Source organism: Natrix helvetica, assembly GCF_964273705.1.
Source record: "Natrix helvetica genome assembly, chromosome: 3".
NCBI classification, from domain to species: Eukaryota; Metazoa; Chordata; class Lepidosauria; order Squamata; family Natricidae; genus Natrix; species Natrix helvetica.
The window spans coordinates 100972609-100995055 of record NC_138549.1 but is presented as its reverse complement, the minus strand read 5'-3'; the positions used below and the strand labels follow the sequence as shown (position 1 = coordinate 100995055).

Below are 22447 nucleotides of genomic sequence, written 5' to 3'. Positions count from 1 at the left end.
AGTGACATCATGTTGCACAGGTCTAGACATTCTGGAAACCAGTAAGCAACATCAGAAGTTCCCTAAGTGCTACACAGCTTTTAGAAATAGATTAATTTGTAAGAGAATTCTTGTGACTCATCAAGGGATAAACACAATCAGACAAAGTTGAAACTATGTGGAACTCATGCATTGTTTTGTTGCAGTTTGTGCAACAGAACAAACTGGAACCTCGTTGGTTGTATAAAACTTTTTTCTTATTTTATATATTAGAGTCTCTGGAATTTAAGCATAATATAGTGAGTAATATAACTTTAATGTATCACATCCTTTTACAATCTTTTCTGAAAGCAATTCAGACTTACGATTCAATTCCTAGAGGAAATTCTTGGCTCATGGCTATCGTAGCTTTAAAAGTTTTCTTGCTTTCTTTGCAGACAAGTTCTCTACCCAAATGAGGTGCTCTGTTTAAAAGACAATCAAAATGAAAACGTTTCCAAATACATAAAATGCACAAACAGCTCACCCTGAAAGAGATTTTTATTGAGCAGGAAACAAGGAAAATGGAAATTATTGATGAGGCTTGGAAGGCTCTTTTGAGGGGGGAGGGAATATATTTCTCTTTTCATTGCTTTTCATTCTCATGCATACACAGACGTATTTAAATGCTTTCAGAACTCTTTATTTTCATAAGAAAGTAAAGGGTGCAATTCAATTTTTTTTAAAAAAATAGAGTATCTACTTAAAAATTTAACTCCAACTTGATTATAATCCAAGATGTGGATTTGTGCCTCATCTAAAAATGTGGGGTTTTCTAAAAATCCAATTTATAGGGTTTTAAAAATTAGGATAGACTTTTAGTATCATGAGTAGAATTTACTGTAACCATAGATTCATTTTATGACTCAGATTGTGACGACTGTACTCAATATTTATGTTCCACTTAGAGCTTAATAATGATTTTCAAGCTCTTAAAATGATACAATACATTCAGTATTACCATCAATTGATGATATACAGAAAAACAATCATATCTATAGTTGTAAATTCCTTTTTCATACATTTCAATTGTGCTCCTTTAACCATTCTTCTGATCCTTTTTGTTGCTTTTAAATACAAATCAAAATTATTCATCATTTCAAAGGGCAGAACAGAACAACTAAATATATACAAAAACCACTGTTGAAACTTTCTACTGACACATTTTGTATTTATTTCCCTTCTCTTTGTGTTCTGCAAATGCTATTAGCAATTTCAATATTTTTTACTTTACATTACCCATTAAGCTTGTTACTAGTTTCTGTTCAGACACTTTCATCTGTTGTTTTTTAAATGGTCTCATAACTTTTTCCCTAGAAATCATATTTTAAAATCTAAATTTGCCTTGTGCAAAGTGCAATATGTAAGGCAGCTTAAATCTGTTAGACTTCTGATTTCTTCAGTTATACTGAGGGAGCAGCAACCTTTGGTTGTTCTTTTAAAGAAAACCAATAGATATAAATAATTAGTTGTATAAACCAAGTATTATGTAGAAAGAATCAGTTATCTTTTTTAATCTCAGGACTCAAAGTCTAGAACAATATGTGTTCATATTGTTCTTAGTAATGTAAAGCACTGCCAGCATTAGGGAAGAGGCACTAGTGAGTGAATACAGAAAAATTACGAACAACTCACTCCTACCAGTGCATGTTGAAATTCCTCATTTATCAGCTGGAAGACTTAAACCCAAGAAGACCCTACTGACACTGGCGCAACATCTGCCCAACAACTTTAACACTGATTCCCAACGAAAAGCCAAATGGGTCACTGAACACCCAGACTTATAAATGGTTTCACAAAAAAGATGCCAGGCTTTGAACTATTACATCAGCAATGGACGATCCTGAATAGGATTCACACCCCACACGGCATCTGCCAGGACTCTCTGTGTAAATGAGGCATAGTATCCTCCCTTCAGAGTGACTGCGGGGTGCTACATCAAACAGTAGATCACATCGTGCGTGACCGGCTGTAAGCTGAGGGCATATACTGTCCATTATCTGGTGTGTTTTTTTAATATAAACGATGCTGCGCTCCAATGGTTAGATAGCCTAAACATTGGTATTTGAACATAGATCTTTTTAACATTTATATTTTATTGTATTTTACTAAACTAGATGAAGTGTTAATATATATTGCCGGTTCAGGTATGATATGCTGCACGCTAAATAAATAAATAACCATATGCATATTGCAGTAATACTCACTTCCCATTTTCTGCAGATATGTATTCCTCCCATGAAATTGTATTGGGTGGTGGTGGGGTAAGAGATTGTCTCCTGACGGGCTTTTTAAAGAAAAGACACAAGAATTTATTCAATAACTACCACTTTTCTAAACTACAGACATAATACCTTTCCACCAGAGACTCTTGTCCGTCTGAAATGGTGGCCTAGTCTAAAGTTACACCACCACAAGCTCAATAAATAATTTCTGGTGGACCAAGGTGACATACCTCCTAAAGTAGAAATGTAGACTATACTGCATAAAATAACAGCCCACACACCAAGATGAGGAGCAAGACATCCTTAAAGAGGATTGCTTGACCATACTTTTGACTCTCAGCGTTATTTTATTCAAAGACACTTCTTGTAGTCATTTATTATATTATAATGTTAATAATATACTTCTAAAAGAAAAACATTTTTCTCAGAAAAAAATACAGGAGTGATATTACTTTTTAATTTTGCAACTATTTTTATTTCATAAGAGATTTTCTACCTCACATCACTGGAGGAAACTAAAGGAGCAGGTAAACCATTCCAAACTTGCAATAATCATTTCTGATGCTAAGTGAAGGAGTAATTTTCCTCAATAGGATTTGGTATTCCTTTCCCAACAGAATATGACTAACAACTAGAAAACTCACTATTTTGGTTTATTACAGTTTGTCGTTCAGGTTTTAGAAACATCATTTATTATTTTATGTTACTAGCATTAAGCCTACTATTCAGCTGTTCTGTGAAAAGAAGCCAAGTTTTTAATTTTAAACTGACCTTGAAAAATATCATTTATAATAACAGGTACATGTATAGAACTAACATGGTGGAAAATGATAAAATACTAACAACTTACAGCGTTGATATTTAAGTAGCTTAGGAAGTGTCACACTACCTCTTGAGAGGTGTGGAAACAAGCAACACACCTGAGGTAGGTCCAGGCTATTTCGACAAAACAAATTAAAGGAGGGTCTGAGAGGCATAAAAAAAAAATCTATGGATAAAATTTAAAAATCTATACAACTAAAATGGATGTCACCATTCTATGTCAATTATATCAAATAAGCCCTCCTTTACAAAAACACAAAAGGAAAGTTTATCAGTTTCAGTGACAAATATGGAGAATGACAAAATGAACAGCTGCTAAGCTGACATCAGATCCCAAGAGTCACAGGGTTAGGTCTAGTCCCTCTTGAAAGTCTCAAGACTTTTGCTTCCCAAAGATCATCCCTGAAACTCAGGAAGTTTCAGAAACATGGTAGCACAAGAAAATGTCAGAATGCAAACTCATCTAGGTAGTCCTTATTTGGTGACTGCCTAGTTTAGTGACCTTCTGCAGTTAAGATAGTGATGAAAAAGTACATTTATGACCAACAGTCACATGTCTAACCTTTTTAGGTATAAAGCAAAGGAAAGCTGAAGTAAGATCCTAAGTACTACAGCAGTTTCATTTAACACTTCCTTTGCTTAAGGACAGAGTCGTTGATCCCAACTATGGTTGCTAAACAAGAACTATCTATATACAAATGAAAGGAGATTCTTCCCAGTATTTAAGGCTGCTGTGGTGGATTTTATGTCCGCCACCAAACATTCAGAATAATATTTCAAAACTGACTTTAAAAAGCATTATGCTCAGCATGCAATTTAAGAAATCTTCAACTATACCTCAAAGTTTTGTTCCATCAAATTTCCACCTTTGCTCAAGCTTTCCATGATAGCCTTATTCCGGAGGATATCCTCCTCACTGAGATGTTCCCGTCTTTTCCTTGATTCTAAAACAAGCCCGTTAACCAGGTAGAAGTCTGCCAAAAAGTTTCCCACTCTTTCCTGGGGAAAAAAATAATGAAATAACCTAAGGACAAAAGCATACACAGAGTATATATATATATTGCTTTCCTATTCACTATCTATATCCAGGGTGGGCAAGGGCTACATAAGAGTTGCAAATTGTTTTGTTTCTTTCTTGAAGAGCTGCCTCATGAAACTGTTTTTATTGCAGCCATGAAAAGGCTGCCCATCCTGGTCTAATTTCTTCTCAAGTTCTCTTGACTGCCTTACTGGAGGCAGCCTCTCTTAATCTTCTAAGACCTTTCCACTTCTGAGATTAAACAAAGGAGCCATACTAATAGACCAAGTGACTTCATTCTTCTTTGCCTTAGTGTCCCATTACTGACATAGTAATGTAAAATAGACGGTGATTTTAGAATAAGAAATATGCTTACTGTTTTATCTTCTCGGAAAAGCCATCCTGTTTGGGCACGTGTGAAGGTGATTGATTTGGTTGATAATGTTGCTGAATAAATATCACTACTCATCAAAATATCAACTTCCTCCTCTGTTTCCATCTCTGATTCCTAACAAAGTATAAAATTGAATGTTATTAAATGAAGCAAAACACTTAAACATAAGCCTTTTCCTTGCTAACTGAATTTGTTTTTAATAATTATTGCCTACTGCCAGAAGATATGTGCCATGCCTTCTACGGATGTAAATTATTACATATTGATGCAATCTCCAAGGACTCCTCAGTGATAATTAGCCAGCAAAACTCCAACAATAAAAATGATAATACCCTTAATCAAAATTTAAAATAAGTTGAATGGGGAAAATTCTAACAAAACATGGATAGATTCTCAAACGAATTATGAAAGAATTCAAGTTTTGCTACAAATTAAAGTTGCTCCAACCAACCTCGTGATGTATTCGCTGGTAAACCTTTTGTTCGTTGTCTAAAACTACAAAGGATTCGGAGGGTGCAGCATCACCATTGAAAATGAAGCTCAAGTCCCCCCGTTGGCACTTCATGTCAGTAAAATCTATGAGGGTTGTGTCAAGCCTGCAGAAATATTCCAAAATGAGAACTGAGAAAGAGAGAGAGAGGGAGACTCTCTTATGCTGCTTATACAGACATTGTAGTTAAACAGAATACATTGTTGGATTCTTGATGCTCTCTGAGGGTTTTTTTTTTGGGGGGGGGGGGAGTATTTTATTATCCAGTTAGATAACACCACCAGAGAAAGGGAAGTTTGCTGTTATTTTATATATTGATATAGGTAGTCCTCAACTTAGAACCTATTTGTTTAGTGACTGTTCAACAGTGCTGAAAAAAAGCGATTTACAACTGGTCGTCGAACTCACAACTAATGCAACATCCTCATGGTCATATGATAAAAACATGTATGCTTGGCAACCGGCATGTATTTACAATGGCTGCAGCAAACCAGGGATCATGCAATCCCCAAGTGCAACTTTCCCAGCCGGTTTCCAACAAACAAAGTCAACGAGGGAAGCTGGGTTCACTTAATGACCATGTGATTCACTTAAGAACTGCAGTGATTTGCTTAACAAAGTAAAAGGTTGTTGAGTGTAACCCACTGAGCACCTTCCCTTGCTTAGCAACAGAAACTATGATTGTAACTCAAAGACTACCTGTAGTCTTTTGCCTTGCCAGTCCGGTGGAGGGATGGCTTCCTCCTTGATTTTAGATTAGTGTTTTTAGATTAGTGTATTATTTTTTTCTCTGATCATTTTCTGCTATAGGAATACGTACTGTTTTGAAATACGTACGTACAGTTTCATGGCCACTGGCGTAGTGTAGTTTTTCCTATACATTATTGTGTTCCCAGTCTCTGTCATTGGTGTATCATCAGATAAAGTTAATCCAAATCATGGGCTCTTGAGGATATTCTTGACCATTTCTATTTATCAATATTTTCAGAACGTTACAGAAATTATGGAGGTAATTTTAATCAAAATCTTGGTGAACTTGTTAAGTATGATCTATTTCCCCATCAAAAATGTTAATATTTGCTTCTCTTAATTACAATAAATTATATGGAAAAATATATTACAATATGTAATATATCATATCTATTAACATTCTAAAGCAAAAATGATAAATTATTGTAGTGTAATGCAGGTTGAATATTCTTACCTGATATTTATACCTTGTTTGTATATTTTACATGCATCAGAAGGCAAGATTCGGGAAAGTAAAGGCACTGAATTTGACAAAAATGAGATACTTTTACTGAATGTCATTATAATGTATCAATTCATATACAATAATGCCAACATATTTTATTACAGGTCCCATGCCAACCAAAATTCTTGGAATTCAAACTGATATACAGTTACGTTTTTAAGACTTATCAAATATGCTGCATAACAAAGCAACAAAACCCTTTTTAGTTTGTGTTTGCAAGAAACAATAAAATACTAAAAGGAGAACTGCATGAACCATTTGTTTTTTAAAGGATCAAAGCACTGCAGTCTTTCAAATTTCAATGCAGCTGCTTTGCAGATCTGCTCTGGATGCTTTTGAGTTGTGGTCTCAAAAATGCATTTAATCACTTTGCAAAACACTCTCTGAACTCTCAAAGTAATGTTATGCATTAAAAGTAACATTATAATTATAATTCTTTCTTTCAGTGAACAAATTCTCTTACAACATTGGGTCAATGCAGAATCATTGACTAATTACATTAGGAATATATTTCAGACTGCTGGGTTTTCTCCCGATTACTCAAAAAATTACTCTCTTGTCAGCATCCTTAAGCAGGCTCTCTTGCTCCATTAATATGAATGGAGCTTTTAACACATAGCTTTTAAACCACAGCTAGGAGTTGGGATTAAAATATGGTTAGGATACAGATGTAACCGCAATTTATATGGAAAATGGGAAGGGGAATTGAAATTGGAAACTGTACGCGAGGGCCCGAGAAACTCAAAACACCAGAGAGAGGGGTGAAGCAGACATGCTGAGGGGCCGCTCCCAATCTATTATGACTGAGGGCTCAAGACACAGAATAATATCATCAAGGAACAGATGATGATACAAATTATAATTCTTTTTTAAGTCAGATCAAGGGAGAAATATATCCCAACTATAGCTTATTAGACTTATGCTTAGGAGAAAGAGCAACGTGAAATTAAACATCAAAACAAACATCGAATAGTTAATCCTCAAAGACCCTAAGCACCTGCTCAGTCTGGAATCCCTCCATAAAGCACCAGTGTTTACAGTAGTGTCTCCCAACCTTGGTAACTTTAAGATGAGTGGACTTCAACTCCCAGTATTTCCCAGCTAGCAGAAGGAGTTGAAGTCCACATATCTTAAAGTTGCCAGGGTTAGGATACCTGGTCTGAAGGGTGATTTCATATCATGAAGAAATACATGAAAGTTTCACCACGACTATGCATAGTTGGGATCTGAGGTTTGGTGGAAGCTTTCCTCTGTACAATTCCACGGATCAAGGCTCTTTTCTCCATTAGATTCGGTGCACATGATGGCAGAACAGCAGCTCCTCACCAAGGAATCACACTTGTGCTGCTTTCGTTCATTAGTGTAATGCTATGCCAGTTTTATAATTCACTATAGCAGAGATGTCAAACTCGTGGCCCACGGGATGGATGTGCCATGTGTTGGCCCATGCCTGGTTTAGCAAAGGGAAAAAAAGTCCCGATACCTCACATAATGCCGCCATGACGAAACGAATCTGACACCCCTGTACTATAGTCTTTAAAACGTATTTTATATATATAGTTAAAATATTAAGTAAAAGAACTTTCTAAACATTATTGTACAAATAATGGAGTTTGGATTTTCTATATCTAACATGCCTCACAAGCACAGCAATAGCGCTAAAACCGTTCCATAGTGTTTAATAGCATTCTCTAAGCTGTTCACAGAGTCAGCATATTGCTCCCAACAATTTGAGTCCTCATTTTACTAACCTCAGAAGGATGGAAGACTGAGTCAACCTTGAGCCAGTCAGAATTACAAAACTACACTCTAACAACTTTGCCACCATGGTTCATAGAAATGTGATGAAATGCTCATATAAAGTTACATTAAAATATATTTTATGGATTTGCACCTTCCTAAGCAAAAACTATTTTCTGGAGAAATACTATTAAGTTTTTAAATCTCCATAGTCTATACATATAGTTGCTAGGAATCATAAACAATTTGATGATATGTTATCAATTACTCTATATATGCATTTTAGAAAAACTTACCCCAACTTTGAAAATCCCAGTGAAGTTCAAGATAAAAGTCACCTAGCTGGAGAAATACTGTTGATTAGAATTTAATATGCTGTAAGATATATAGATATAACTTACAATACACCCCCCCCACACACACACACACCCCAAAATGTAATTAATTTACTTATGGAAGACATACAAGACCACTGATAATCTCCCTTGATCTGGGGCTCCACGCAAGATCTCACCCTGTGGGGTCAAAATGATCCCAAGAACGGTGAGCAAAAATCCCAGGACCACACGGGGGGACCTAGTGAATGACATGCAGAGAGCTGGGACCAACGTAACAAAGGCTACCATCAGTAACACACTACGTCGCCAGGGACTCAGATCCTGCAGTGCCAGACGTGTCCCCCTGCTTAAGTCAGTCCATGTCCGGGCCCATCTGAAGTTTGCTAAAGAGCATTTGGATGATCCAGAAGAGGATTGGGAGAATGTCATATGGTCAGATGAAACCAAAATAGAACTGTTTGGTAGAAACACAACTTGTTGTGTTTGGAGGAGAGAGAATGCTGAGTTGCATCCAAAGAACACCATACCTACTGTGAAGCATGGGGGTGGCAATATCATGCTTTGGGGCTGTTTCTCTGCAAAGGGACCAGGATGACTGATCCGTGTACAGGACAGAATGAATGGGGTCATGTATCGTGAGATTTTGAGTGCAAACCTCCTTCCATCAGCAAGGGCATTGAAGATGAAACGTGGCTGGGTCTTTCAACATAACAATGATCCCAAACATACCACCCGGGCAACGAAGGAGTGGCTTCGTAAGAAGCATTTCAAGGTCCTGGAGTGGCCTAGCCAGTCTCCAGATCTCAACCCCATAGAAAACCTTTAGAGGGAGTTGAAAGTCTGTGTTGCCCAGGAACAGCCCCAAAACATCACTGCTCTAGAGGAGATCTGCATGGAGGAATGGGCCAACATACCAGCAACAGTGTGTGCCAACCTTGTGAAGACTTACAGGAAATGTTTGACCTCTGTCATTGCCAACAAAGGATATATAACAAAGTATTGAGAGGAACTTTTGATATTGACCAAATACTTATTTTCCACCATAATTTGCAAATAAATTCTTTCCAAATCAGCCAATGTGATTGTTTGGGTTTTTTTTTTACATTTTGTCTTTCATAGTTGAGGTCTACCTATGATGCCAATTACAGGCCTCTCTCATCTTTTTAAATGGGAGAACTTGCACAATTGGTGGCTGACTAAATACTTTTTTGCCCCACTGTAGGCTGAGATGGAGCAGTTACAGGCCTGCATATGTAGTTTGCTAACATTTAGAATAATCCAACCAAAACCAAAGCCAAATTAACTTAGAACATATTACTTGCATCTTCTCCTGAGGCTTTAAATGGTTAAACAAGGTTTTTATTGGTGCCTGGTTTTCCTGCAGGCATAAGTATAATACAACTACAGAAGTACACCCACATTTTTTTCTAAAGATCCATACTACTGCGACATAATGATTCACTTATAGATCAGCACCAAAATCTGAACAGCAAAATGATATTTAGAAATGCAAGAATTAATTAGGAACACTGTAACTTTCATATCAAAAAGTCTGTTGTGAGCTACTAGCTGGTTTGTACGCATAGGTGTAATAAAAAGTATTTGAAAATGAAAACACCCAAATTCTTTTACCGTGTTTCCCCGAAAATACGACATGTCCTCATAATACAGCCATGCCACATTTTTCTGGTGGACAAAAATATAAGCCCCCCTGCATATAATTGACCCCTGGACAACCCCTCACCTCCGTCCAGGCAGAGCGCCACTCACCAACCTAGCAGTATCCCGAAGATGCCAAGCCGCGGGAACCTGGGGGGAGGCAAAGGTGATCGCATTGCTTGGCGCCTTCGGGATACCACTAGGTTGGTGAGCAGCACTGTGCCCAGCTGAAGAGGGGGCTTGCTGGGCGGCTGCTTTCTTGCGAGCGGGTTACCAAAGAATCAGGCACAGCCTCATGGGCGAATGGCTGTGTTGCGCTATCGCAGCAGCATAACACAACAGCCATGAAGTGACCCCGCTCACGAGCAGCCACCTGACAAACCCCCCTTGCAGCCGGGCACAGCGCCATTCACTGACCTAGGGGTATCGCCAAGCCATGTGAGCGCCTGTTCGCCGCTGCCTGGCTCCCGCGGCTTGGCGCCTTCCAAATGCCAGTGAATGGCGCTCTGCACAGCTGGAGAGGGGGGTTGCACCAGCGGCTGTTCCACTCTCGCTCACCCACCTCCCAATGCATGGCCCAGCTCTCATTACGGAACCAGGGCACCTCCGCCGCCGCTGCCATCCGAGCCTGGCTTTTTCTGCAGCTTCCAACCCGAGTCTTTCGGCAGTGGCTGCTCTGGGTGCATGCTCTATGGTTGTACGCTCTGCAGGCAGCTGGCCCACAACCATAGAGCGTGCACCCAGAGTGGCCACTGCCGAAAGATTCGGGTTGGAAGCCACGGAAAAAGCCAGGCTGGGATGGCGGCGGCGGCGCCCTGGCTCCGTAATGAGCTGGGCCATGCACCGTGAGGCGGGTGAGTGAGAGCGAAACAACCGCTCGCGCAACCCCCCTCTCCAGCCATGCAGAGCGCCATTCACTGGCATTTGGAAGGCGCCAAGCCGCGGGAGCTGGTGAACAGGCACTCATGCGGCTTGGTGATACTCCTAGGTCAGTGAATGGCGCTGTGCCCGGCTGCAAAGGGAGTTTGCCAGGTAGCTGCTCATGAGCGTGGTTGCTCCATGGCTGTTGTGTTGCGCTGCTGTGACAGCGCAACACAGCCATTTGCCCATGAGGCTGTGCCTGGCTCTTTGGGAGCCCGCTCGCAAGAGAGCAGCCGTCCGGCAACCCCAAAACAATAAACCCTCCCCCCATAATAAAGCCCAAGCCATATTTTGTAGGTAAAAAGAAAATAAGACCCTGTCGTATTTTGGGGAAAACACGGTATTAAAATCAACAGCATTCTGATTAAAATCCTCATTTAATTTAATTTACCTCTTTCAGGGCTTTTAATAATCGAGGCCGCTTTTCTTCAACACTTTCCCTAGACTGTTGCTTCAGTTTCCTTAGGAGTGCTGTAACTAAATAAATTCACTGTAAGCCACAAATCATGGAATTGTAATTGCATATAAGAAGCACATACGAACAAACATATTGAAGAAAATATTTGCCTTAGAAATGAAATAACTAAATGGTGTTTACTGATCAGGAAAGATTTCATTCTTCAAAAGGCTCTATTAATGGTATGGATTTGAGCTATGTAATTTTATACACACAGACACAGTCTCACTTTCATGCAATTCATCTGAAAGCAGAATAAATCACACCACTATCCTGACTTCTTCAAAAATAAAAAGTCAAAATACTCTGAATTTTAACATAACCCTTATTAACTCTTTCTCTGTATGTACGTTTAGATATACAGATATACAGGTATCCCTTAACTTACAACAACTGCTCATTCTGGCCACAGGTTGTGACAATCGCAAGAGAATCATCAAATTAATGACCCAATTTTATGGTCTTTTTTTTTTGCAGTGAATATTAAGCAAAGGTTGTTGTTGTTAAAAGAACCCCTTGCTTGCTAAGGGGCATTTTTGCCAAAACCAAAAATTAAATGACAGGATTTGGTGAAAATATCATAAATCGTGATCACGTGAATGCAGGTTATGGCAAATGGCCATAAATATGGGACGGCTGCTTAGATTGGGAATGTAGGTCATGTGACTGTGGGGGAGGGAGCTGTCCTTCTCACTGGAATTTCAGAATTGAGTTGTAAGTATTTTGGGGGAGTCTATTGTAACTTCAAATACTCACTAAGTCACGGGTGTCAAACTCGCAGCGTCACATTGCTGTCATGTGACGAATCGTGACCTTTTCCCCCTCGTGGAGCTGGGGTGGGCATGGCCTGCATGTGACGCATCCAGCCCACAGGTCACCAGTTTGACACTTCTGCACTAAGTCATAAGTTAAGGACTACCTGTACTTTGTTCTTGATTTCTTCAGAGTTACAGTAAGGTCTCAATTCCGCAATACTTTACGTATTGTTTCTTCAAAGGCTAAATAGGTTTATTACATAAAACCAGAGAAATAATTCCTTACTCATTTGCCTATCTCCATAGCTGATGGCTTCTGCAAGAGGACTCCATCCCTGAGCATTTTTCACTTTTACGGGAGCATTGTGGGCCAAAAGCAAGTGAGCACATTCTGTAATAAATTACATTAGATAAAACAATTTAATATTAAGTTTCCATTAACAAATCACAGAAATAAAAATAACCAATTCCTTGTAATGGAGCTATGTGTTAAATTAATGGAGGGTACTATTTGCTTCCGAATCATTCTGAGTTACTGTTTTGGTACAAGCTATACAAAGATACTGTGTGGATTTCCCAGCACAGTGGGATGAATCAAAAGAAATTAGCTATGCTTTGGTTCCAACAGAATCAAAGCTTTTGTCCTGAGTAACTCGACTGGAATGTACTAATCTGGACTTCCTCCTGGGAATCCAGACTACTACATTCCATCGTATCAACTTTTTCCATTGATTCCAATAGAGCAAGTGGCAGTTTCTTCTTAACCCAACTCAATAACTCTACCACCAGGAAGATTAAATCTGATTGGAAGACTTTCTGATAAGGTCAACAGTATGAAAACAAAAACTTCAGAATTTCTTCTTTATAAATTACCACGCTCGCCTTGAAGGGATAGATTATAATTACATAAAATGTAGTAAAGAAGGTTATGGAGGGGGGAGAGAAAATTGCCTTCAGTCCATAGTCTAATAATGGAAATGTCTGATGAATAAAATAACTTTTAATCAATAGTCAGTAACTGAATACAATTCTTTCGACATAATGTGTGATCCAGAGACCAGCTATAGAATAAGCTACCTTATTTAAAGCAGTTCTTGAACTGACATGAAAAAGTCTAGAACCTGTAATAGTGTAGTGAACATAGCATAATTTTAGAAATTATTGCAAAATCAGCAAGGAAGTCAAATCAATTTAAAAGAGATTTCATTCTCAATTTATGTCCCAAGATTAAAAGAGAATGGGATCAACAGGCATGAATACATAGAGGGATTGAAGTACAGTTACTCTGAGTTTGTAGAATTATTTAGTACTAATATCTTGATTTTATGGACCAGCAAAACACAATAAATAACACATTTATAGTTATACATGATTTAAAAGAACATCTTTATCTTAATCAACTTAAAGCAGTGCCATTCTTTTATCCTATATTGCTTTTCTAATTAAATATGAAAGAATGCTAGAAATTCTTAACTAGATCAAGCAATTTTAACCTGAAATGAAGAATATGGGAGAGAATGTGAAGGAGTAGTGCAATGCTGTATTTTTTAAAAAATAGAAGTCTTTTGTTTTCAAAAAAGATGCAAGAAACATGGAGGTTACCCAATACTTCAATGCTTGTAATATAAAGTTTAATAAGTTCCATGCAGTATGTCACAAAAAAAGTTTAAGAAGCCAAAAAGTGACCCTGACTAATGTAGGACCAATTTAATAATCTTCAAATATTTTATGAAAAATTCAGTTTGGGCAACATAAAATTGCTTGCCATGAATGGATCCCATAACTAAATGGACACTTATCAAACTATTCAAAACATCAGCGAAAGAATTGCCATGAAACTATAAAAGTGCCCACTGAATGCTTCGTTTAAATTCTCTGCGCAGAGAAGTCTACTAAAAATATGAAAATTAATTTATTTACCTGCTTATACAAAATTATATATATATCTGCACAGTAATTTTAAGTAAAGTTATAGTGAAGTCTTAATTTTTATTTTCTTCTTTCAATAAATCAGTAGATCTAAAGCACATGTAATCTTCAATTATAGAATAATCGGCCACATATTAGAATAAATTTGAAAATGTTTAATTAAATATCAGTAATTTCCATAAACTCGAATTAAGCATAACAAAGTTGAAGCCAAGTGGATTTAGTTTAGATAAAAGTGAATGGCATGACTGAATTATAATTTTCAGCGGAAATGCCTTTATTATAAAATCTGAAGGTGAATGATATTGACAACTATGTTTCTAATAATAGGATCAATGGCACAAGAAGGGCGACTACTTTTCCAAATCCGGTTTATTTTTGTACTGTTCTGGAGTAGTAAAATAAAACAGCCTCTTTGTCCAATTGTTGCAAAGTTTTTGGAGAAGTACTGATGCACTCACTTAGCCTCTACTTTCTCTTAGCCTTAGAGCAATGTTTCTCAACTTCAATTCCCAGAAGTCCCCAGCCAGCAATACTGGCAGAAGAACTGTGGAAGTTGAAGACCACACACCTGAAATCTGCCAAAATTGAGAAGTACTGCCTTAGAGAGTATCCAAATGTGAATAGCTTTTATTTTTCAGTCATAGTTCTCGTTCACACATAAACAAATTCATTCAGAGGTCTTCATCCACCTCTGAATATTCAGATTCTCTGGATAGATTATGGTTTTTAAAGCACGGAATATTTCTAAAACATTTCAACAAAAATGCAGTTAATAAAAAAAGAACAATAAAGTATTTCCCAGACATAAAGGTATTAATTAACATAACAAGGCAGCATTGTACTTTATCAGGAGGTTCCTATGAGTGGAATGAACATACCCAAGACATATAGCTGCTACTTCTTTTCCCTAATAGTGGAAAAGGAAGATGTTCACTTTCACTATTCTTCTGTTACTTACTCACTGCCCATAGCTATTTTAAAAAATTTTTTAAACATACTGTATTTTTCGGAGTATAAGACCCACCTTTTCCCCCCTAAAAGAGGGTGAAAATTTGGGTGCGTCTTATACACTGGATGTAGCCCCACCCACCCACCCACCAGCCCCAACCCTTTGGCATCTACCTCCCAGCAATTTACCTCCTTGCAGCAAACAGGGGCTTGGGGAGGCTGCAATAAACTACAGTAATCCCTGCAGCCTGAAACAGCTGATGATCGGAAGAAATTGAAAGAAATTGAAACTTGCTGTTTGCTCCATGTGGTGAATTGCTGGGAGGCAGAGGCAGATTTTTTTTTCTTGTGCTAATCAGGCTGTTTGCTGCAAGGAGGTAAGTCAATAACTATAAATGCCTATAGGATGTTCTAATTATTAGACTTATTTTTTAAAGACTGCTTTATTATTGTTCTAGACAGCTTAACAAAATGAAGACGCTTTTTAAAATAAATGCTTGATCTGAAGAGGCCCAGTGCTATTGTATCTTCTTTTAAATAGCAGAGAATAACTATACTTCCAGAAAGCACATCAATTTTAACAGCATCTATACAAGTATAGTCTGAAATGTAACACTACAAAGTGTATATTGTCTGTACTGTTCGCTATTTGTTGCAAGGAAGCAAATTGCTGGGAGGCAGATATTTTTCCCTTGTTTTCCTCCCCAAAAGCTAGGTGCATCTTATACTTCGGAACGTCTTATACTCCGAAAAATATGGTAGTTGAGAGTAGAAGGAAAACAATAGACAGCAATTATTTTGTTGTTCACTTTAGCACAGTCTTCAAGCAAATTCAAAATATGCTAAGCTTTAGCAGCTAAGGAAAGAAAAATCTGGTCTCTGGAGGTTAACTGGTAGATAATACATTATCATAAAAATAGATATATCTGCATATATTTACCTTTATTCCCCAGCATTACAGCAAGATGTAAAGGAGTATTCCCTACAAAGAAAAAAATATGGTTAAATTAATTGAAATATTACTCAGTGCGGTTAAATAACCTGCTACCAGTAATTATCCTAATTTTATTTAGGGGATATGTAACAAGCCATTATTTTTAATTTGATACAAGTAAACAGGATTAATAAAATGATATATCCATGTATTATTTATGTATTATTTTTATAGTTAGGAATTTACAAGAGAAAATCTTGTAAAACGAGGGAGGAGAGTTGCTGGAAGAAGGTGGCACAGTACTGCAGGCTACTTTAGCTGACTGCTAGCTGCAGTTCGGCAGTTCAAATCTCACCATCCTTCCGAGGTGGGTAAAATGAGGACCCAGGTTGTTGGGGGCAATATGCTGACTCTGTAAACTACTTAGAGGGCTGAAAAAGCACTATGAAGTGATATATAAGTCTAAGTGCTAAGAAAGCAGACACAAATCTGGCCTAAACCCTAAATTGAGATCTGAAAGTCTCTAGTGTTATCACAATAGATAGATCTAAGTCACAATTCAATCTCCCTCCAAAACTATGCATTCATTCATTCAATCAATCCAGATTTACAAACTAGGCACAATAAAATAATCTGAAATTAAGCTATAGCTTGCTACACAAACCTCCATGGAACAAAAAATGTTTTAAATAAAGTGAAAACAATGAAAGTGTAATACAAGTGCTTGATTTAGGACCGTAATGGAGCCTGGCATTTCTGTCATAAGTCAAGATACCCACTCGACTGGATCCAATTTAACTTTTTTTGCAGCAGCTGTTAAGTAAACATCACAACTGTTAAGCAAATTCATTTATTTCTATGTCTTTATTTTTCCAGAAACCAGCTAAAAAGGCTGGAAACCAGCAAAAAACCAGATGATGATTCGGTAAGTCATGGGCATGTGGTTGCAGAACATTGGAATGGGCTATAAATATGAACTGTATGCCAAGCACCTGAAATGTGGTCATATAACCATGGGGGTATGTGCAGCTATCAAAATTCCAGAACTGGGTTGTAAGCAACTTTTGTGGGATCAGACACAACTTTGAACATTCCCGAAGCAATGTGTTGTTAAGTAAGAACTATGCATAACAATTAAAAATTACATGGAAAGATATGCTGTTTTCTGTAGTTGTGATTCAAGAGGAAAGAATTTGATAGGCATCTAGCAATTAGGTTCAAGAGAAAATCAACATTGGTTTTTATGACTGAGGGGGAGAAGGAAAGAAAGGAAAAAAGGAAGAAAAAGCTGAAAAATCACAGGGGGAGGGACGTAAAACTAAGCAACACGTGTTATCACAACTGGAACACTAATATACACAAAATAAGTCAACAATATAATTTTTGATGCAGTTAGCAGACTTGTAACCTTTCTGAGTTCTGTAACAAAATGGTATATAGAAAGTTGGAAATAGATTAAATGGCAGTAATACAGTGTTTGTTAAACTATACTAAGCTGGAGTCACTAATCTGATAAACTGGAGGTATCTCCAATACTTTGTATCACACAAAGTAGATTTTTATTCATACAAAGTTCATTGCCTTATATTCTTCCTTCTCAATACTCCTTTTGCTCCATCTACCATGTCTAATCAAGTGATAAAGTCTCTTTGCACTATTCCTTGTAAAGATATACTGTACCAAACCATGCCTGTGGCTACATGAAGACCTGTTTTAATATATGAACAAGCCTGCCATCAGATTATAAAGGTTGCATTTTAATTGGAGAATTCAGCAACTCAGAAGTAAACTCTTGGGAATTGGGAACCTTGATTATCTCAGAAAGTATTAATATACATGATGTTAAGCATGCATTAAATACTGGGCTTACATGCCACTAAAAATTTCTAATGAAATTTTCAGATGCAAAGTTCTGTGCATTAACTAAAAGAAAACAGTATAGTGTTTCCTCAAATGCAGGGCTGTCAAACTCAAGGCCCAGGGGCCGGATCCAGTCCACAGGGTGCTTTGATCTGGCCCACGAGCCACCCTGGAAACAGCAAAGGACCAGCCCACCGTACCTCTGCCAGCGAAAACGGAGCTCGCGAGAACTGCACACGGCCCACCCGAGCTCTGTTTTTGCTGGCAGAGGATTGCAGGAGGCCATTGCAGCGGAAAATAGGCTCGTGAGCCCGTTTTCACTGGCAGAGTGCTCAGGCCACACAGGTGAGTGACGGTGAGCTGGCCATGCCCACCCCGGCCCCGGAGGTAAAACAGAACCCTGATGCTGCCCTCAATGAAATTGAGTTTGACACCCCTGCTCTAATGTATCATTGCCTTGGATTTGTATTGGCACACATCGCAATCATACAAAACACAAATGTAATGCTTTAAAAGTCTTAAAAAGTGGTGATAATTCTATTCTTGTTCATATCTGTATTGCAAAGGCACATTTTAAAAAAGGCATGAGAAGGAATAATTGCTTTATCCCTTAAATACTGACTGATGAAACTTCTGATAGCCAACTTGGTGTAATGATTACAGCACCAGGCTAGAAACCAGGACATTGGGAGCTTTGATCCTGCCTTGGACACAAAGGCAGCTGGGTGACCTTGGGCCTATCAGTCTTTCACAGCCCCTAGGAAGGAGGCAATGGCAAACTACTTCCAAGAAAACTGAAAGGGGTTGTCCAGGCCAGTGCCCCCCCCTTTGGGCTCCCAGGCCCAGTTCCGTAGAGAGAGGTTTTTCCATGGACCGGAGGGAGCATGGTTTTGCATGCTGCCTGCATCCTGTAGATGAGGCTTTGCTTGTTTGCAAAGCCCGGTTTCTGGCATGCTGTAGCCTGGTGCCACTCCATAGACTGGGGTTTGGGGACCACCGGTCTAAGCAGTTGCCAGCAGTCAACCAGAACAAATATATTACTGATAACCTTAAAACCTGGAGTATTTTGACACTGCTGATGTTTGAACACATAGGAGACAATTCAGATTTCTGGTGGTAGAAAACTGTGGCCTTCCAATTATTTCCTAAATTATAACTCTCAGCATTCTTCAGTATATTATCCATGCTGCCCTGAGCTGTTAAGAATTGTAATTTAGCAAGTTGGGAGTGTTAAAGGTTGTCTACTCTCACCCACAAATGTTATAGGTAATTAAAAATGTCTATCAGGTACAAAACATACTAGAGATATGTAATTTGGAATATAGCATATACTTTTTCAAATAAATTTAATTTAGGGTTATGGAAGGTGGTCAGAAGAGGATCTATGAGCCACGTGCCATATAATACCTATTCCTTCCTAATTTGCAGTCTCTGTTTAAAACCTGTGGGATGGTTTATGAGTTATACGGATAATCCTTGAGTCATAATGGTAATTGAGAATGGTATTTCTATTGCTAGGCGATATAGCTGTAAAATGCAATGTCACATGACTGTATTCTTTAGTGACGGCACTCTCCGTTGTCATAAATCAAATTCCACCAGTTATTACCCAACAGCCCACATCAATCTGAGGTATTCTGGCTTGGTTCCTCTCAGCTCTGAGCCTCAATTCTTCCAAGGTAAGGAAGAATGCCTTGCTTTCAACTCCCCACAACTCCCCATTCCCCCATCTCTGCCCTTTTGGCTGCCCGGCACTCTTACCTGTGGGACAGCAAGCAGCCCTGGAATTGTGTGATTTTGGGCTGCTTGCCAGACTGCAGTTGAGGGGCTTCTTAGCATGCCACAGCTCCAGGGCTGTACGAAGCCCTTGAGCTACAACACAGTGTGAAGCTGCAGCCAACCCTGGAAGCTTCAGCCATCCCAGCAATGCAGCCTGGTGTGAAGCTGCAGCTGTACACTCGGAAGCCCAGTAGAACAGTGCAAAACTGCAAGCCAATTTGAGAGGGTCAGTTTATCCCAGTAATGCAACACAAAGCCACAGCATTTTGAGAAGAGTCAGTAGCGTGGTGCAAAACTGCAGCATCCCAAGAAGCCTCAGATATCCCAGCTGCACAATTGCCCTTGCCTTTCTGAACTCCAAAGCTCCTGCCTTGTGCTTTGCTGCTCCAGTTGACCTTTGCTTTTTTCTTGCCCCTGCTGCTGCTGAGGCATGCCTACCTGATCCTTTGCAAGACACCTGCTGGCCATGTGGGACAATCTTTCCCAGGTCTCTCAAGGAAAATGTTGTGTACAACCTTAATTTAATTAGGTGCTAAGAGGTTCAACGTATATTTATATATATTCTAAAAAAATTCTTTTGAATCTGAATCTGAGCAAAACCTATCAGCAGCCTAACTGAAGGATAGTTTATAGATAGTAGTCTGCAAGCAACTAGTATATATCAGCAAAGCCCATATTCATTTGCTCTGATGTTACTTAGTTGGCTAATGAAATGTCTGCAAGCAAGCAAGGTCAAAGAACACCAAGAACGTCACAGTTCAACGCCGAGCTACACGTATTGTCTGTTATTAGATTAATATTAATGGTTATAGAATCAACTTACTTTTAATGCTTCTTATTAAAAATGAAGCATGGTTCAGTATCACTATCTGAAAAAGTAGCTAACATAGCAATTCACCAGAGATGAAAAAGAAAGGTGGTATCACTACGCTGGATAAACATAACAAAAAGTAACACTGACACATATCTGAATGGGGAAAGTTTTCTTTTTTACCAGAAGGGTTGCATTCCTATTCTCTTACAAGAAGGGCAGTATTTCCTATGAACAGGTTACATATTGCTAACACAAATACTTGTTATGAATTTATTTATGGTTAGTATTTAGGAAAGCAGCTGGCAAGTCTCCCATTTACACTTCATTTTAACACTAGGCAGCGATGAATTACAAAGGATATTTGTACTAATGGAGAAAAACTGTACAAAGAAACTTGCAAAGTTACCCTTATAATGATCAGTGGTCCTTGGTGCTTTGCCGGCTTGATTTTCTTGCAGACATTTCATTACCCAAACTAGGTAACATCATCACCCCTCATTTCAACCCTGAACTACCAATATTCTCCTTTAAGATCAGTAAAAAAAAACATATTGTAAAAGAGAATGATAAAGGCTTAGTTATTAAACCGACATTTCTGATTAGTACATTCTCTTTGGACTTGAGACATTTAGTTATTTAAACCACTGATTAAGTAATTAATTGATTTCCATCAACAGAATATAACTTACATAAATGTAAAGAGTTAGGAGTCTAGAATGGGGGGGGCATCATAAAAAGATATTTTCTTTTTAAGGGAGAAAAATACTCCATCAACGTTGTTGTGTGCAACTTTTGAAGAATTTTACTTCTTCAAAAGTCACAGTCACAAACATATTTTTGTCAGAAACAATCCTTTCAATTAATCACATTTTCAACATTTAAAATAGCCCATAATCCGAAACATTACACAGGAACAACCTGAATTAAAGATCAGGTTCTTAAAGAAGGTTCTGTTTGGAAATTCTCAAGATCAAAATTCAGCAGCATACTTTTCAACAAGAGATAAAAAGCTCCGGTCCAAGTACTAGCTCCCCATCTGAAAAAAGTGGAAAGCTTGTGGGCAAAATAACAGGAAGGGTGTGGGAGCATTTGCAGGGCTTGGGAGGAATTAGTTATATTTGATTATTCAGGACAGTGGAGAAGACGGTTGTAACTCGAGGGGTGCTGCCAAATAAAGCAAGGGCAGACGCCTGAGTTCTCCTGGAGGTGGAAAACTGAAGATTAGGGACAGGCAGAATTCCTACCAGTGAGGTTACCAACAGGCCAAGGGAATCAAAGGGTCACGACGGAGCCCTCTTCCCCAAAGCCACGGGTCGTACGAAGAAGGCCTTCAAGGGGGAAACGGAGCAGAGAAGAGCGCGGATGGCCCCTTACCGTGATTATCCTTGAGGCCGATGATGCCCTGCGTGCGGATGAGCGCCGACAACCTCCTCACATCCCCCTTGAAGACGCACTCGTGCACGGGGAACTGCGCGCTGGGGGCCTTGATGGGCTCGGGGGTGGAGGCGGCGACGGAAGAGCCCCCGCCGGACCCTCCTTTCAGCGGCAGCCGGTGATGGTTGCTGAAGATGCGGTGGGTCGAGCCGCGGCCGCTTTTGCCGCTTCCCGCCCGGGCGCTTGTGAAAGCGCCTCCGCCAGGCGCGGCCGCCGCTTCTTCCTCGCCGGGCCCCAGCAGGTCCCCGTCCTCCTTGTTGGGCTTGTGATCCTTGCGCAGCGAGCGCAGCTTCTCTCCGGTCATCGCCAGCGGCGGCCCCGGACGTTGGGGGGCCACGATGGGGAGACACGGCGCTGCAAAAGCTGCGGAGGGCTCGGGGCGCTCACAGCCGCGGCGGCGAGTCCTGTCCCGTCGGCATTCCCCCAGCCGGGGACACTCCGCGAGCGGAGAACCTCTGAATCCAGCCGAGCGGTGTCGCCTCCTCCTCCTCCGCTCGCCGCTCCGCTCTCACCAGCTCGACCGCGCTGCCATCTTGTCGGGGGGAATCTCGCGAGAGGCGGAGCGCTCGGAAGAGCGAGATCACAAAAGGTATCGCGAGACGACGGTTACCCCTAGAGATGAGAGGCGGGGAGGAATTCCGGCGCGAGAAACTG

General features: G+C 39.4%; 2 protein-coding genes across 2 annotated transcripts in view; one reads left to right on the top strand and one right to left on the bottom strand.

The window, feature by feature from the left end:
- The window catches only part of ANKRD13C (ankyrin repeat domain 13C), a 31457-nt gene extending 9125 nt beyond the window's left edge, over positions 1-22332 (bottom strand). The window contains exons 1-11 of the mRNA XM_081946893.1: positions 21734-22332; positions 15913-15954; positions 12379-12483; positions 11272-11357; positions 8259-8304; positions 6172-6238; positions 4929-5073; positions 4460-4591; positions 3903-4064; positions 2226-2305; positions 345-443 (exon numbers count right to left, since the gene is read on the bottom strand). Of these exons, the coding sequence (XP_081803019.1) occupies positions 345-443; positions 2226-2305; positions 3903-4064; positions 4460-4591; positions 4929-5073; positions 6172-6238; positions 8259-8304; positions 11272-11357; positions 12379-12483; positions 15913-15954; positions 21734-22097 (1328 nt within the window). The 5' untranslated portion in view covers positions 22098-22332. The remainder of the gene's footprint in view (positions 1-344; positions 444-2225; positions 2306-3902; positions 4065-4459; positions 4592-4928; positions 5074-6171; positions 6239-8258; positions 8305-11271; positions 11358-12378; positions 12484-15912; positions 15955-21733) is intronic.
- Positions 1-22447, top strand: part of CTH (cystathionine gamma-lyase) — a 414207-nt gene that overhangs the window by 351857 nt on the left and 39903 nt on the right. The window lies entirely within an intron of this gene.